Source organism: Nicotiana tabacum, chromosome 2 (assembly GCF_000715075.1).
Source record: "Nicotiana tabacum cultivar K326 chromosome 2, ASM71507v2, whole genome shotgun sequence".
Lineage (NCBI taxonomy): Eukaryota > Viridiplantae > Streptophyta > Magnoliopsida > Solanales > Solanaceae > Nicotiana > Nicotiana tabacum.
This window is the reverse complement of record NC_134081.1, coordinates 1,869,519-1,887,566: the sequence shown is the minus strand read 5'-3', so window position 1 is coordinate 1,887,566 and position 18,048 is coordinate 1,869,519. Positions and strand designations below refer to the sequence as shown.

The window sequence follows — 18,048 nt, the reverse complement described above, 5'->3', positions numbered from 1 at the left end:
TTCCTATGAGTGGTACTTTAGTGAGCTTCGCAATGCAATTGGGAGTCGTGACAATTTAATTTTTTTATCGGACATGCATCAATCTATTGCACATGGCATTGCAAAGGTATATCCTGAAAGCCACCATGGGATTTGTATCTATCATTTGGAGCGGAACCTAAAGCGAAGGAAAGTGAAAAGTGAGGTCATAAAACTTTTCCAAAGTGCTGCAAGAGTATACAAGCACAAAGAATTTGATCTATACATGTCAGATTTAGCAAAAGTTGATAAGAAGACTTTTGACTACTTGATAGAAGAACCACCGGAAAGGTGGGCACGTTCTTGTAGTTCACGACGAAGATATGACATGCTCACAACAAACATAGTTGAGTCAATGAATTATGTGCTATTAGAAGCAAGGGAGTTGCCTATATTAAGAATGATGGATTTCATCCAAGTGAAGCTACAACGTTGGTTTTATGAAAGAAGAAATGAAGCAGAAGGAACTTTTTATGACGTTTCTTGGTGGGTAGAAGAGGAATTGAAGAAAAAGATAGATTTAGCTTTTACTTTAAATGTAAGTATTATGTTCTTACTTTAGCTTATTATTTTAATGATAATTTAACATAATGTACTAACTTATAGTTTTTCAACTTTGAAGGTCTTCCCTATTGATTCATGGCGTTCTAGAGTTGAGGAAGAAGGAATTACTTTCTTGGTGGACTTAAACAAAAGAACATGTGATTGTTTTCAGTTTCAATTTGATGAATTACTATGTATACATGCAATTGCAGTGATCGAGAAGAGAAACATCAAGAAGTCCAATTTCTGCTCGGACCGATACTTAAAGGAATCTTGGCTGAAAACATATGAAAGACAAATACATCCTGTAGGACATACGGATTCTTGGATTGTACCAGAGAGTGTTAAGTCACAAATTATTAAACCTCCAGATTTTAAAGTCCCGCCAGGTAGAAGGCAGAAGAAAAGGTATATTTCAGCTACCGAATCATCAAAAATAACATTCAAATGTGGTCGTTGCAGAAGAATTGGTCATAATAGAACATCTTGTATATATTCTCCAGCAGTCCATCCATTTTCAAGGAAGCATAGAGAATAATAGATATATCCACTTATGTTTATCTACTCTTTTAAGTTTTTTTATAAATTGGATTCATTTAGATTGTTTTTATTTGAGCAAGTAAACATTAGCAGATGGTTATATAAAAGATGTCCTGAATTTTCAAAGTTTCTTTGCACTTACTTGCTCTTTGTTTCTTTTTCTTTTTTTTGGGAGTTCAATTTACCTTTGTCGGACCAATTATTATTTATGGAATTTTATTCTTGCCGTAAGTAAACAAGAAAGTCCTTTTCTTTATATAATTTGACGTCTACAACTTGCTACATCTTTATTTTTAAAATGAGATTGGTACAAGTAAAACTTAAGGACATAATCTTTTACAAGTCCTAAAAATTTCAAGTATGAATCTAATATTAAGGACATAAATTTCTAAAATGTCCTTAACTTCTGGAAATCTCAGATTATTATCTAGATTTCCAGAAGTTCAGGACATTTGAGAAAAATATGTCCTGAATATTATTTTCATCCTTCAACAAATCAGGACGTTTATGAACATAATGTCCTGAAGTTCTACAACAATCAATGTATCTTTTGCTATATCTCTACAGATTTAATAAAAACTGACAATTTAAAATGGACAAATCAGTAGTTATAAAATTGACATCTGCAGCTTGCTAAACACAGCTTGCTACATCTTATTTTTAAAATGAGATTGGTACAAGCAGACTTCAGGACATAATTTTTTGAAATGTCCTGAACATTTGAAGTATGAATCTAATATATAGGACATAAATTTCTAAAATGTCCTTAGTTTCTGGAAATCTCAGTTTATTATCTATATTCCAGAAGTTTAGCACATTTAAAAAAATATGTCTTGAATATTATTTTCATCCTTCAACAAATAAGGATGTAGTTAACAGATTCTGAAGTTCTACAACAATCAATGTGTGTTGCTTTGAATTTCTAAAAACTTCAAGACAATTTAATCAAAGATTGGCCCTTTAAAACTGTGAAAAAATGGACAAATTAATAGTTAACAGAAAGAAAGAAATTAATAACACGATGCCTTCATATTACTGCTGAAACTGTAATTTAGTATAGGTGTGACCAAAATATTATGCTATGCAAACAAAATAAAGTGCCTTGTGACAATTTACAGGATATTTCAGAATTCATATGGATTCTTTACAGCAATTTTATACCAATTTCACTACAGCTGACTTTCTTTACAACTACACTACAGCTCCTTTGGGCATGAAGTTTTATTTTCACTATCATAGTCGTCGCCGATATTTTCTGGTGATGTATCATAACCAGAATTTCTTTTCCACTCTCCATGTGCCCAAAGATTTGGTGCAAGTTCTTTTCTGAAGTTTGATATGTCCTCAGGTTGGAATTTCTCCACATCCTTTCCCATCATCAACAACTCCACATACTTGATTAGGAATGCACCACAATCAGTCCTAAGAAAAATATGCAGTCAATTAAATAATATCTTTAATAAAATAAATCTAAAGTACATATAAATAATATAGCAAATGACAACACGTACGATCCAGCTTGGTGTGGTGATCTTTGCCACTGAATATCAAATTTGTTGAATGCATATCCAAAAGACTTGTGATTTTTCTCAAACTGTGAGAACTTTAGCAAGTGGGGGATCATGCGTGCATACATTTCAATGTGTTTCATTCCTTGCTCATATGGATCACTATATATGGAATCGTACACATCAATATTTCTCTCATTCAAGTCCAATACCCCCAAAAGAAAATGTGTCACAACATCATTATCTTTTGAAGGAAGCCGACATGGAAAAAAGATTTTGTCAACCTCTGTCCAAGCAATTCCACATCTACGATTGTCACCCCACACATATGGTGTGAGAACCAACTGATTATCATCACACCAAAACAAATCTGAAGCTTCTTCATTGAAATCCTTATACACAATTAGCATATAGTTATCAAAAAGTATATCTGTAGTTGTGCAACGAAAAGGATGGGCGCAAGGGTGGTAGCATTCCTTCTTTCTCAAATAATACAGGGCAATGTCAATATGCTTCATAAAAAAGCAAAAAAAGAAAAAAAAATCCATATGTCATAAATAAATAAAAAATAATAAATTAAAAAGAAAGAAAACAAATGCCTTGTGAATTACCAAACCTTATCATCAAGTACAAAGCTACTATTTGCAAGCTCAAGGAAGAATATTTTTCTACTAATTTTTTGATGGTACAATTTTTATGGATTCTTTCTCACACCATTATCCTCAGCATATATATCAGTTTGTCCCCTGAAAATTTTGAAAATATCAAAGTTAGAAAGTTTATAAGTTAGTTCTCAATTCCTAATTAAGGACACTTGGTCCTGAATTTACAGTAACAAGGTCATACGTTTAGGACACTTGGTCCTGAAGTTAGAGTTGCAAATTCAAAATTTAAGGACAGGATATCCTTAACTTACAGTTACAAGTTCAAAAGTTAAGGACACTTGGTCCTGAACTTAGACTTACTAGCTCATAAATTAAAGGACAATTAGTCATGAACTTAGAGTAACAAGCGCATAAGTTAAGGACAATTGGTCCTGAACTTAGAGTGGAAGTTCAAAAATTAAGGACACTTGGTCCTGAAGTTAGAGTTGCAAATTCAAAAGTTAAGGACAAAATGTCCTTAACTTACAGTTACAAGTTCAAAAGTTAAGGACACTTGGTCCTGAACTTAGACTTACAAGCTCATAAATTAAAGGATAATTAGTCCTGAACTTAAAGTAACAAGCTCATAAGTTAAGGACAATTGGTCCTGAACTTAGAGTGGAAGTTCAAAAATTAAGGACACTTGGTCCTGAAGTTAGAGTTGCAAATTCAAAAATTAAGGACATGTAGTCCTTAACTTACAGTTACAAGTTCAAAAGTTAAGGACACTTGGTCCTGAACTTAGACTTACTAGCTCATAAATTAAAGGACAATTAGTCATGAACTTAGAGTAACAAGCTCATAAGTTAAGGACAATTGGTCCTGAACTTAGAGTGGAAGTTTAAAAATTAAGGACACTTGGTCCTGGACTTAGACTTACAAGCTCATAAATTAAAGTCTTGAACTTAGAGTAACAAGCTCATAAGTTAAGGACAATTGGTCTTGAACTTAGAGTGAAAGTTCAAAAATTAAGGACACTTGGTCCTGAAGTTAGAGTTAAATTCAAAAATTAAGGACCGGTAGTCCTTAACAACAGTTAGTCCTGATAGACTTACAATCTCAAAAGTTAAGGACACTTAATCCTTAACTTAGAGTTACAAGCTCAAACATTTAGGACATTTAGTCATGAAGTTAGAGTTGGAAGCTCAATACACTTAGTCCTAAATTTAAAATTACAAGTTCAAGACACAAATGTAAGCAATTAAGAAATAATGAATACATTTAGGGACTTACACTTTTTTGCGACCTTTCCATTTCTCCTTGCCCAACCACCCAATGAATTTCTTCAATAAGTTTTCATCATCTTTGGTATAATGAAAAATACATGTACGAGTATATTTTGATTTTATCCAACCTGTATACTTAGGAGTATTTTCATTGTGCGCCATCGATGTTCCTCTTTTTCTTTTCTGTTCAAAAGGAGATTTCAATTGCCAACTAAGATTCTTATTCCTTTTCCCTCGACCAATCTCTTCTTCAACATTTCCTTCAACCTCCATAGACAAACCCTCATCAATGCTCATTTGTGTAGTCGGAGGAGTAGGAGTAAGAATAGCAAATGATGGACCATCAAAACCAATACTATCTCTCTTCCTTTTCCTAGTATATTGGTCAACGGTTTCATTTTTGTTTTGCTCTGCAAGCAACACTGCATATACATTAGTTTGCTGCAAGTCGTCAATTCTATGAATTGTCAAATGAAGAGACAAAAACTAAGGAAATAATTTTTGAAATGTCATGACAATTTGAATTATGAATACAATATTAAGGACACAATCAATACTTGTATTGGCCACGCTGCCTTTTTGTATTTCTTTAACAGACAATAGTGCTGACATATTGCTTGCATTTTCTTTATCTTGCAACTGTTCTCCATGTTCTTCGATTGCAAGTTAACAAGATTCTGCAAAATATTTACAGGAGCTAACACAATTAGTACTTGTTACTAATCTTTGATTAAAACAAACATGTATAAGATAAAAAAAACTCCGTCTAACCTTTTGCAACTGTCAAGATCATGCTAGTTAAATCATTATCTTGACTAGCATTTTTTTGGCTTCCAATATTGTCTGTAAGAAAGAGAGGTGTAGAGATATCATACGTTCCTTCTATATATTTGCAAACAATCTCACTTATGCTTGTTCTTTGGGTATTTTCTATGTCTTGAGATTGTCCTCCACTTCTCTCTTTTGAAATTCCATCATCTTGATAGTCCACTCCATCTTCTTTCCTTGCAGTTTCAAAAGATCATGTAACATTTACAATTAATACTTATAGTTTACTATACTAAAACTAACATTCAACATGTCATGAAAATTCCATCTAACCTTGATTGGCATCATTTTGATTTCCAAATTTCTCTTTAAGTGAGAGAGGTGTAGATAGATCATAGATTTTTTCAACACATTTGCATATAATCTCACTTATACTTATTCTCAATGGATTTTCTAAATCCTGAGATTGCACTCCAGATTTACAAATTATGTCTGTTACACTTGTCTCTTTTGGATTTTCCTGGTCTTGATATTCCATTCCATCTTGAACTTGCACTCTATCAAAAGATTCTACACACATTTGTAATCACAAATTTTTTTTATATGTATTATGCTATTGAATATAAATTTCAATGATAACAAATTCAAAAACTGTATCTAACCTTTCCCAATTTCGATGCCAATATCAGTTTCATCTTCTAGATGCGCATCTTTATAATCACTTTCATAATGATCTTCTACATGCACATCTATATCATCACATTGATCATCAACTGCATCTTTGCTAATTGGAACACTAGGTTCTCTCTCTATGGTCCTTTCATGAGGTTTGTCTAGAAGCTTCAATAAACTATCAATCTTTGATCCTAAGATTTTCTTTAAAGCATGTGAGATAGTATTTAAAATAAGAATCAGAATGTTAGCTGCTTATAAGCTACGGACTTTGGTCCTTAACGTAGAGGTACAAGCTCACAAATTAAGGACAAGTGTTCCTTAACTTAGAGTTACAAGAACAGAAATTAAGGACATGTAGTCCTGAACTTAGAGTTACAAGTTAAAAAGTTAAGGACAGGTAGTCCTAAAATTCAAGTTACAAGCTCACAAATTAAGGACACTTGGTCTTTAACTTAGAGTTACAAGCACAGAAATTAAGAACAGTTAGTCCTGAACTTAGAGTTCCAAGTTCAAAAAATAAGGACATGTAGTCCTGAACTTAGAGTTACAAGTTAAAAAGTTAAGGACAAATAGTCCTAAACTTCAAGTTACAAGCACAAAAATTTAGGACAGGTAGTCCTGAACTTAGAGTTCCAACTTAAAAAAATAAGGACATGTAGTCCTGAACTTAGAGTTACAAGTTATAAAGTTAAGGACATGTAGTCCTGAACTTAGAGTTACAAGTTAAAAAGTTAAGGACAGGTAGTCCTGAACTTAGAGTTACAAGTTAAAAAGTAAAGGACATGTAGTCCTGAACTTAGAGCTATAAGTTAAAAAGTTAAGGACATGTAGTCCTGAACTTAGAGTTATAAGTTAAAAAGTTAAGGACAGGTAGTCCTGAACTTAGAGTTACAAGCTAAAATGTTAAGGACATGTAGTCCTGATCCTGTTATACATATATACTGTTTAAAATAACATATATGAAAGTATTTTTGCCATGCCCTAGACAATATATGTACTTAGCTGCTCATACTAAGTACGCATACTGCCAACATGGCTCTGATACCAATTTAAAGGACAACGTGATGCAGTATAAAGTAGTTAAACAAGTATAAGAAAAGCCCTTAAAAAACTTATAAGTTTTATTGATTGAAAGAAAAAAACATTGCAGCGGAAAATATTAGAATAATACAGAGGGGGGAGGTCTTAGAAAATTTGGAAGATTTTCTGATGCCTCTTACAATGGGGAGAGGGAGCCTTAAATAGACTGAAGGAAAGATGCCTTTCATCTTAGGCGTACAAATGGGCGGTCTGATTTAGTCGACAATCTAAAGTGGCCGACAAACAGAAATGGGTGGTCCACTCTTTTTAAAAGCAAACAGTAAAAGGCTGTCTTCTTTTTCAAAAGGTGAATAGTGAAAGCAAGATTCCTTTTTTGCTGATGGAGACTCTGTCGGTGCAGATTCCACTAGTCGTAGTTTGGATCCATGTATGCCAAAGCAATACCCTTTGGGTCGCACATATCACCATTACTGCTTTCTCCTGTAGAAGCAGCATCTTCAATCAATTGCATGATTTGATCTTCTTCGTAATCTTCAATATTTTGTAAAGCTTCTTTTAGCTTTTCTTTGAGAGCTGCCTTGGAAGGTGAAGCTTTCTGGAAGCTTTGTTGGACGGACTTCTGAACGTTGGGGACTTATTTTTTAGGAGTCCACCCCTTGATCTTGATTTCTTTAGACAGATACTTGATCCTGTCAAATTTTGCCTTAATAAAATTCCAGCTGACGATAAATGATATCCTCTTCTAGACAAAGTACTTGCACATTTTAATGTGCTCTGGAAGAGTAGAAATGGCCTCCTTGGTCTGAAAATTATCAAACCGTCTAGGAATTATAGCTTTAGTGACATCTAAGCTATACTTGACAAACCAAGTATGTCCTGGTCTAATATACATAAAATTAAACCATGCTGCTTTGTAATCGTGCCAGCAATAAGTCTGGGGATGATGAGTCATGGTGAGTGCAACTGATGTGTGCAGGTGATCGGCAAACCACTCAAACGGTGATAAAATTTTCTTAATAGTAAACCTAGAATAATTAATAAATCCTGGTCTATTTTGACATAAAGTATGTTCTACTTCAATGGAGTCTGTATCAATGAGGATGGCTTCATAGAATCTTCTCGTTTTGTATGAATTTTCAGTATCCATGTAATTAAAATCCATGTAACAAGGTTTGATTAGGTCTTCTAGTTTGAGACCTTCATTCTCTTTATCTAGAGCTAGAACGGGTAATACCTGAAGGGTAATGTATTCGAATTTTTCTTCTTTCTGAAGATCTTCTTGAGGTGTCTTCTTAACTGAAGGATTAACTGCTTCTGCAAAAGTCTCTGGGACTTTCATGGCGTAGCTCTCTTTCGTTTGAACTGTAGAGCTAGATGCTGATCCTTTTTCTAAAGGCTTTGGTTGAGTTTTTGTAAGTTTCTCAGAGGGAACTGGAATTGGTGCTGGTAATTTCGGGTATTCAGCTAGAGCTGTATACCGGTTCTGAAAAGCAAGTTGTGGCCTTTGAGGGGCTGATGTTTTGGTAGGAGTTATGGGAAGAGGGACAAATGGTCTAGCCATTTGCGGTTTGTTGATCTCCTTTCCTTTGGAAGGAGTGTTAGGTCTGAAGGGCCTCATTTTTTCCCTGTAAAAATTCTCTTGTTAGAAAATCAGGTAAAGAATTTTCTTCTCCTTTGATAAATTCGATTTTAAAATCAAAGCTAGACAGTAGAGCTTGCCATCTAGAAAATATTTGTTTTGAAACAAGATTTTTAACATCTTTTTGTAAAATCTCTTTAGCAGATTTACAATCTACTCTAACAAAAAATTCTTTGTTAATAAGATCGTCTTGAAATTTAGTGATACATAGCACTATTGACAAAACGTTTTTTTTAACAGTAGAATAATTCTTTTAAGCGGAATTCCAGATTCCTAAAGTAAAACGAACCAATTGTTCAGAAGATTCAATGGAAATCTTTTGTTTAAGGATACCTCCGTAACCAATATCTGAAGCGTCTGTTTCATCTATCATAAAAGCTTCTGGGTTAGGGATTCCTAAGCAAGGAAGGTTTTGTACAAGTTTTTTGACTTGGATGACTGACTGTATTTGTTCTTGACTCCACGGGATAGGATTCTTCCTAAGTCTTTTGTAAAGAGGTTCACAGACCTGTCTAATGTTGGGGATAAAATCAGCAACATAATTAAGACTTCCTAAGAATCTCTGTAGTTGAGTTTTATCAGTAATCTCATTGGGAAATTTGGATGAGAACTCTATGGCTCTGAAAATCGGTTTATAAGATCCTTGGTAAAGGTCGTGACCTAAGAATCTAATAGAGGTTTGGAAGAGTTTGATCTTCTGGGCACTAACTACCAAACCATTTTTCTTAACAACTTTCAGGAAGGTGTTGAGATGCTTGAAGTGAGAATCTATGTTATCAGAAAATATAAGAACGTCATCTATATAAACTATAGACATATAACTGTAATCATTAAATATGGAGTTCATGATATTCTGAAACTCAGATGGGGCATTCTTGAGCCCAAATGGCATTACATTCTATTCGTATTGACCGAAAGGAACATTAAAAGCCGTTTTGTATCTGTCTTTCTCGGCTACTTGAATTTGCCAGAAACCAGATTTTATATCGAACTTACTGTAAATATTGGCTTTGTAAGTTCTTTTTAGAACATCCCTTTTGTTGGGGATGGGATATCTGATCCATTTAAGGACAGCATTCAATGGTTTATAGTTTATAACTAATCGTGGGGCACCTCTCTCTTTCTCTACACTCTTATTAACATAAAATGCAGAACAACTCCAAGGAGATTTAGAGGGACGAATAATGTTGTTTTTGAGGAGATTTGAAATCTCTTTTTTGCAAACTTCCATAATTTCATGATTCATCTGAATAGGTCTTGCCTTGGTAGGTATGACCTGTTCATTGAATCCTTCAGTGTAGGGGAGTTCAACCAAATGCTTTTTTCTTTCCCAAAAAGCGTTAGAAAAATCAGAACATATTTCTTGTTCAAAAGTGTTTTGAAGATTAGCTATTTTAGTATCTATCTCCGGGGTTTTTAAAATCTGTTTGATTTTCTTAACTTTTATTTCATCTTTTAAAAAGGTGATATGCTGAGACAGTTTATTTATACGGAAAATAGTATTTTCTCTAATAAAATTACTTTCATCTTGTGAAAGGGTTTTAACAAAAGGAAAATGTAATTCTTTTCCTAGAATTTGTGTAGAAATACCGTGTAAGCCAGTAATAAAAGGTTTTATCTGGGTGATAAAAGGAATTCCAAGAATGATATCTTCATTAATATCTTCAGTAATAATAAAATCATTTGTCAAGCAAATACTATTATTACAAATATGAGCTTTTGAAAGCTTATAATTAATACGAAGTTGTTCTCCTGTAGCGGAGTATAATTTGGAAGTACTTTTCTCTAAGTACTGGGTTGGAATAATACCTTTCATGATGCAGTTACGATTTGCACCACTATCAAGTAAAGCGATTTTGTTAATAGCGAAGTGTTTGCTAATAACAATCTTGATCGGAATATGGCAACTTTGAGGTTTAATACTCGTAATGACTGTAAGGCCTGGGGCTTGGGACGATGAAGTCTTATCTTTAGTAAGACGGAGGTCGATGGAGTCTTCATTCTCAGAATGACACTCACTTTGACGGGGACTAGGTTCTTCTTCATTTTCTGACTTATACTCATAAGTCTTAGCTTGTTTGAGAACCTGTTCTGTTAAGATATCAACCTCAACTTTTCCGAGTCTAGATTTAATATCTCTGATTTCGTTTTTAAGTTCTGAGACTACATGTCTCAAATCCGAAATCGAAGGTTCAGCTGGTTTATCGAAGCAAGCCATGACTTGCTTCATGCTGAACGGTTCAACAACTGGCCTAGGCTTAGGTCTGTCATTTTGATGAGTGAGAATAAGATTCTTGAGTTCAATCAAGTACTTTTTCCAGACTCATCATCTGCGATGTGTTGGACGACATCAAATAGAGCTTCTTTGGAGCTATCTGATAATACCTTAATAGAAGCCTGGGTTTTATCACAAGTACAAAAGGCTCCAGAACAATGGCATTCACTGCCAGATTGGCTTGAGTCAGAGTTATAGGCGATGTTGATATCATCTTCATCACTATACTCATCTGAGGAATAGTTAGGAGAAGAATCTGAATTAGGTTCCTCTAGAATAGAGAATAGTTCCTTTTTAGTATCTTCGCTGATTTCTAGAAGATTGATTTTCTTCTTCTTTCTGTCTGATTTGCACTGGTTGGCCCTGTGACCAGTTTTACCATAGTTCTAACAGACTTCTTTGGATCCGGAAGACTTTGATGGCCTTCGGAATTTAGATTTCTTTCTAGGAGGATCATCAAAATTTCTCCTAGATTTGTGGCGGCGAGTCTTTTTGGAAGACTTGTAAGCCTTGTCTTTCTTGGAAGAATGAGTAGAAGGAGCGACTATGTTTGTGTAACCGAAGTCTTGACAGAAACTTCCTAGTTCTCTTCTAGAAGAGTGTTGCTCTTTTTTGAGCTGATTTTTAAGCTTGATGTCTGTGCAGAGTTCGAGCCCTACAACGTTGATGATGCTAACAATGTCACCATAAGTCATTTGATGGTAAGGAATTTTACCTTCACAACGATCTTGGATTTTGGTTCGGACTTTGCTAGCGAATAAAGGAGGAAGACCGCTAATGAAGCGTTCTTTCCAGAAGTCTAGATGACAGTCAGGTCTAATCATAACCTTGCTGATGAATTGGTTTTTATACCAGATAAAGTCATCTAAAGATGGACAGGATAAATTATTCAGGATTTGTAGACTCCTGTCTTGGAAGAGTTTTGGCTCTCCAATGAAGTGTTTTGCTATGTGATAGAGAAGGGTAGCACATGCATCTTCTCTAGTTATCTGTGAGGTAGTTTCCATGGGGGTAACCGTCCCACCTATAACCATAGTAGAGGAGGATGTTCCTTCTGATTTGACTACGGTCTCAACAGTCGTAGCAGAATAGATGGCTTGTTTAATATCATCAGTGAAATAATTATCCCACCAATGTTTTAACATGCCCGTAAATCCAGCTACAATCATAGAGGCGGCTTCTTTATCAGAAGATCCCCTTATCTTGTAAGCTGTAATACAAACTCCCATTTCATGGAGTTTATGGTATATTTGGTGTTCTGCAAGAGCATCAATGTTCCATTCGATTATGCTTCTTCCTTCGTGAGAAGTAGAGGCAAGAAAATGGTTTTCCTCGTATTGGATATCTGGAAACGAGGGATGCTTATGATAATTTTTGTAATTATGAAAGCGTTCATTTGAAAGTTTATGGAGGAGATCTTCCTTTTCTTGGATGGTGGATATTTTACCATCTTTGGGTTTCTCCTTAGAAATGTTGAGATCAGCCAACTGCTTGTTGATTTTGTCAAGGACATTACCACTGACTTCAAAAGTATCTTTGAGTTTCAGATACTTGTCCTTAGAAAACTCAGCAATTTTGAAGCCTGGATTTGCTTTAATGTTCTGACTAGTACTAGGTTGTGAAAAGGTTGGCTTTCCACTGAATAAAGACTTTTCTTTGGAGTCTTCTATTTGTCTAGAAATGACATGAAGGAGCTGATTCGAGTAATTGTTTTGTTCAACAACTCGATCGAGATCAGAACAAGTAACGATATTTGTTGGTTTCTCGCTTTTGATTTTGAAAGGGGAAGCAGAGATAACAACATTAGAAACTAGGATTTTTATTCCTTCTAGAGGAGGAGTGACAGATTCAATAACTTTGTTGTTGGCTGTGTACCATTTGTTAATAAGGACTTGCAGGCAGTCCTTCTGGTGTTCATATTTACCAGATATTTCAAACCATTTAAAGAAATTGATTTCATATTTCATTCTTTTCATGTCTGATATCCAGTAATTTCTGAAGTCTTTTCTCTGTTCAAGAGAATAAGTGGCAACATACCATTTTCTTTTAGGTACGTTATCAGGATGAGGCCATTGTTGGTTGATCTTTTTCTGATCTAGGATATATGGTTCCTCTAGCGATATGTATCCTCCTCAGGAAGAAGTCCCTGAATATATCAAAATGATCAGATCTGGTGATCCATATATCCCAGATCAGAAAAAGATTGATCTTGGTGACATTGTTAGCATCATCAATGTTGTAGGGCTCGAACTGTGCACAGACATCAAGCTTAAAAATCAGCTCAAAAAAGAGCAACACTCTTCTAGAAGAGAATTAGGAAGTTTCTGTCAAGACTTTGGTTACACAAACATAGTCGCTCCTTCTACTCATTCTTCCAAGAAGGACAAGGCTTACAAGTCTTCCAAAAAGACTCGTCGCTACAAATCTAGGAGAAATTTTGATGATCCTCCTAGAAAGAAATCTAAATTCCGAAGGCCATCAAAGTCTTCCGGATCCAAAGAAGTCTATTAGAACTGTGGTAAAACTGGTCACAGGGCCAACCAGTGCAAATCAGACAGAAAGAAGAAGAAAATCAATCTTCTAGAAATCAGCGAAGATACTAAAAAGGAACTCTTCTCTATTCTAGAGGAACCTAATTCAGATTCTTCTCCTAACTATTCCTCAGATGAGTATAGCGATGAAGATGATATCAACATCGCCTATAACTCTGACTCAAGCCAATCTGGGAGTGAATGCCATTGTTCTGGAGCCTTTTGTACTTGTGATAAAAACCAGGCTTCTATTAAGGTATTATGAGATAGCTCCAAAGAAGCTCTATTTGATGTCGTCCAACACATCGCAGATGATGAGTCTAGGAAAAGTACTTGATTGAACTCAAGAATATTATTCTCACTCATCAAAATGACAGACCTAAGCCTAGGTCAGTTGTTGAACCATTCAGCATGAAGCAGGTCATGGCTCGCTTCGATAAACCAGCTGAACCTTCGATTTCGGATTTGAGACATGAAGTCTCAGAACTTAAAAACGAAATCAGAGATATTAAATCTAGACTCAAAAAAGTTGAGGTTGATATCTTAACAGAACAGGTTCTCAAACAAGCTAAGACTTATGAGTATAAGTCAGAAAATGAAGAAGAACCTAGTCCCCGTCAAAGTGAGTGTCATTCTGAGAATGAAGACTCCATCGACCTCCGTCTTACTAAAGATAAGACTTTATCGTCCCAAGCCCCAGGCCTTACAGTCATTACGAGTATTAAACCTTAAAGTTGCCATATTCCGATCAAGATTGTTATTAGCAAACACTTCGCTATTAACAAAATCGCTTTACTTGATAGTGGTGCAGATCGTAACGGCATCATGAAAGGTATTGTTCCAACTCAGTACTTAGAAAAAAGTACTTCTAAATTATACTCCGCTACAGGAGAACAACTTCGTATTAATTATAAGCTTTCAAAAGCTCATATTTGTAATAATGGTATTTGCTTGACAAATGATTTTATTATTACTGAAGATATTAATGAAGATATCATTCTTGGAATTCCTTTTATTACTGGCTTAGACGGTATTTCTACACAAATTCTAGGAAAAGAATTACATTTTCCTTTTGTTAAAACCCTTTCACAAGATGAAAATAATTTTATTAGAGAAAACACTGTTTTCCGTATAAATAAACTGTCTCAGCATATCACCTTTTTAAAAGATGAAATAAAAGTTAAGAAAATCAAACAGATTTTAAAAACCCCGGAGATAGTTACTAAAATAGCTAATCTTCAAAACACTTTTGAACAAGAAATATGTTCTGATTTTCCTAACGCTTTTTTGGAAAGAAAAAAGCATTTGGTTGAACTCCCCTACACTGAAGGATTCAATGAACAGGTCATACCTACCAAGGTAAGACCTATTCAGATGAATCATGAAATTATGGAAGTTTGCAAAAAAGAGATTTCAAATCTCCTCAAAAACAACATTATTCGTCCCTCTAAATCTCCTTGGAGTTGTTCTGCATTTTATGTTAATAAGAGTGTAGAGAAAGAGAGAGGTGCCCCACGATTAGTTATAAACTATAAACCATTGAATGCTGTCCTTAAATGGATCAGATATCCCATCCCCAACAAAAGGGATATTCTAAAAAGAACTTACAAAGCCAATATTTACAGTAAGTTCGATATGAAATCTGGTTTCTGGCAAATTCAAGTAGCCGAGAAAGACAGATACAAAACGGCTTTTAATGTTCCTTTCGGTCAATACGAATGGAATGTAATGCCATTTGGGCTCAAGAATACCCCATATGAGTTTCAGAATATCATGAACTCCATATTTAATGATTACAGTTATATGTCTATAGTTTATATAGATGACGTTCTTATATTTTCTGATAACATAGATTCTCACTTCAAGCATCTCAACACCTTCCTGGAAGTTGTTAAGAAAAATGGTTTGGTAGTTAGTGCCCAGAAGATCAAACTCTTCCAAACCTCTATTAGATTCTTAGGTCACGACCTTTACCAAGGATCTTATAAATCGATTTGCAGAGCCATAGAGTTCTCATCCAAATTTCCCAATGAGATTACTGATAAAACTCAACTACAGAGATTCTTAGGAAGTCTTAATTATGTTGCTGATTTTATCCCCAACATTAGACAGGTCTGTGAACCTCTTTACAAAAGACTTAGGAAGAATCCTATCCCGTGGAGTCAAGAACAAACACAATCAGTCATCCAAGTCAAAAAACTTGTACAAAACCTTCCTTGCTTAGGAATCCCTAACCCAGAAGCTTCTATGATAGTTGAAACAGACGCTTCAGATATTGGTTACGGAGGTATCCTTAAACAAAAGATTTCCATTGAATCTTCTGAACAATTGGTTCGTTTTACTTCAGGAATCTGGAATTCCGCTTAAAAGAATTATTCTACTGTTAAAAAAAAAGTTTTGTCAATAGTGCTATGTATCACTAAATTTCAAGACGATCTTATTAACAAAGAATTTTTTGTTAGAGTAGATTGTAAATCTGCTAAAGAGATTTTACAAAAAGATGTTAAAAATCTTGTTTCAAAACAAATATTTGCTAGATGGCAAGCTCTACTGTCTAGCTTTGATTTTAAAATCGAATTTATCAAAGGAGAAGAAAATTCTTTACCTGATTTTCTAACAAGAGAATTTTTACAGGGAAAAAATGAGGCCCTTCAGACCTAACACTCCTTCCAAAGGAAAGGAGATCAACAAACCGCAAATGGCTAGACCATTTGTCCCTCTTCCCATAACTCCTACCAAAACATCAGCCCCTCAAAGGCCACAACTTGCTTTTCAGAACCAGTATACAGCTCTAGCTAAATACCCGAAATTACCAGCACCAATTCCAGTTCCCTCTGAGAAACTTACAAAAACTCAACCAAAGCCTTTAGAAAAAGGATCAGCATCTAGCTCTACAGTTCAAACGAAAGAGAGCTACGCCATGAAAGTCCCAGAGACTTTTGCAGAAGCAGTTAATCCTTTAGTTAAGAAGACACCTCAAGAAGATCTTCAGAAAGAAGAAAAATTCGAATACATTACCCTTCAGGTATTACCCGTTCTAGCTCTAGATAAAGAGAATAAAGGTCTCAAACTAGAAGACCTAATCAAACCTTGTTACACGGATTTTAATTACATGGATACTGAAAATTCATACAAAACGAGAAGATTCTATGAAGCCATCCTCATTGATACAAACTCCATTGAAGTAGAACATACTTTATGTCAAAATAGACCAGGATTTATTAATTATTCTAGGTTTACTATTAAGAAAATTTTATCACCGTTTGAGTGGTTTGCCGATCACCTGCACACACCAGTTGCACTCACCATGACTCATCGTCCCCAGACTTATTGCTGGCACGATTACAAAGCAGCATGGTTTAATTTTATGTATATTAGACCAGGACATACTTGGTTTGTCAAGTATAGCTTAGATGTCACTAAAGCTATAATTCCTAGACGGTTTGATAATTTTCAGACCAAGGAGGCCATTTCTACTCTTCCAGAGCACATTAAAATGTGCAAGTACTTTGTCAAGAAGAGGATAGTTAGGAGAAGAATCTGAATTAGGTTCCTCTAGAATAGAGAAGAGTTCCTTTTTAGTATCTTCGCTGATTTCTAGAAGATTGATTTTCTTCTTCTTTCTGTCTGATTTGCACTGGTTGGCCCTGTGACCAGTTTTACCACAGTTCCAACAGACTTCTTTGGATCCGGAAAACTTTGATGGCCTTCGAAATTTAGATTTCTTTCTAGGAAGATCATCAAAATTTCTCCTAGATTTGTGGCGACGAGTCTTTTTGGAAGACTTGTAAGCCTTGTCCTTCTTGGAAGAATGAGTAGAAGGAGCGACTATGTTTGTGTAACCAATCGTGGGGCACCTCTCTCTTTCTCTGCACTCTTATTAACATAAAATGCAGAACAACTTCTCTTGTTAGAGGGACGAATAATGTATTTTCTTCTCCTTTGATAAATTCGATTTTAAAATCAAAGCTAGACAGTAGAGCTTGCCATCTAGCAAATATTTGTTTTGAAACAAGATTTTTAACATCTTTTTGTAAAATCTCTTTAGCAGATTTACAATCTACTCTAACCAAAAATTCTTTGTTAATAAGATCGTCTTGAAATTTAGTGATACATAACATAATGTCCTGAAGTTCTACAACAATCAATGTATCTTTTGCTATATCTCTACAGATTTAATAAAAAACTGACAATTTAAAATGGACAAATCAGTAGTTATAAAATTGATATCTGCAGCTTGCTAAACACAACTTGCTACATCTTATTTTTAAAATGAGATTGGTATAAGTAGACTTCAGGACATAATTTTTTGAAATGTCCTGAACATTTGAAGTATGAATCTAATATATAGGACATAAATTTCTAAAATGTCCTTAGCATCTGGAAATCTCAGTTTATTGTCTATATTCTAGAAGTTTAGCACATTTAATAAAATATGTCTTGAATATTATTTTCATCCTTCAACAAATAAGGATGTAGTTAACAGATCTGAAGTTCTACAACAATCAATGTGTGTTGCTTTGAATTTCTAAAAACTTCAAGACAATTTAATCAAAGATTGACCCTTTAGAACTGTGAAAAAATGGACAAATTAATAGTTAACAGAAAGAAAGAAATTAATAACACGATGCCTTCATATT

The 18,048-nt window shown here is 34.6% G+C and overlaps 1 protein-coding gene across 1 annotated transcript; it reads left to right on the top strand.

Moving 5' to 3' along the window:
- Nucleotides 1-73: 73 nt before the first annotated feature.
- On the top strand, nucleotides 74-1,557 carry LOC107759697 (uncharacterized). The gene is made up of 3 exons (XM_075239673.1): nucleotides 74-556; nucleotides 641-969; nucleotides 1,521-1,557. Exons 1-3 carry the CDS (start codon nucleotides 74-76, stop codon nucleotides 1,555-1,557), a joined length of 849 nt encoding a protein of 282 aa, XP_075095774.1.
- The last annotated feature ends 16,491 nt before the right edge of the window (nucleotides 1,558-18,048 follow it).

Excerpts from the sequence above, each read along its gene's own strand:
- LOC107759697 (XM_075239673.1), top strand. The coding sequence starts at position 74 with ATGCATCAATCTATTGCACATGGCATTGCAAAGGTATATCCTGAAAGC. Across the intron at positions 557-640 it reads ATTTAGCTTTTACTTTAAAT|GTCTTCCCTATTGATTCATG; the intron begins GTAAGTATTATG and ends TCAACTTTGAAG. Across the intron at positions 970-1,520 it reads GGTAGAAGGCAGAAGAAAAG|ATTATTATCTAGATTTCCAG; the intron begins GTATATTTCAGC and ends TGGAAATCTCAG.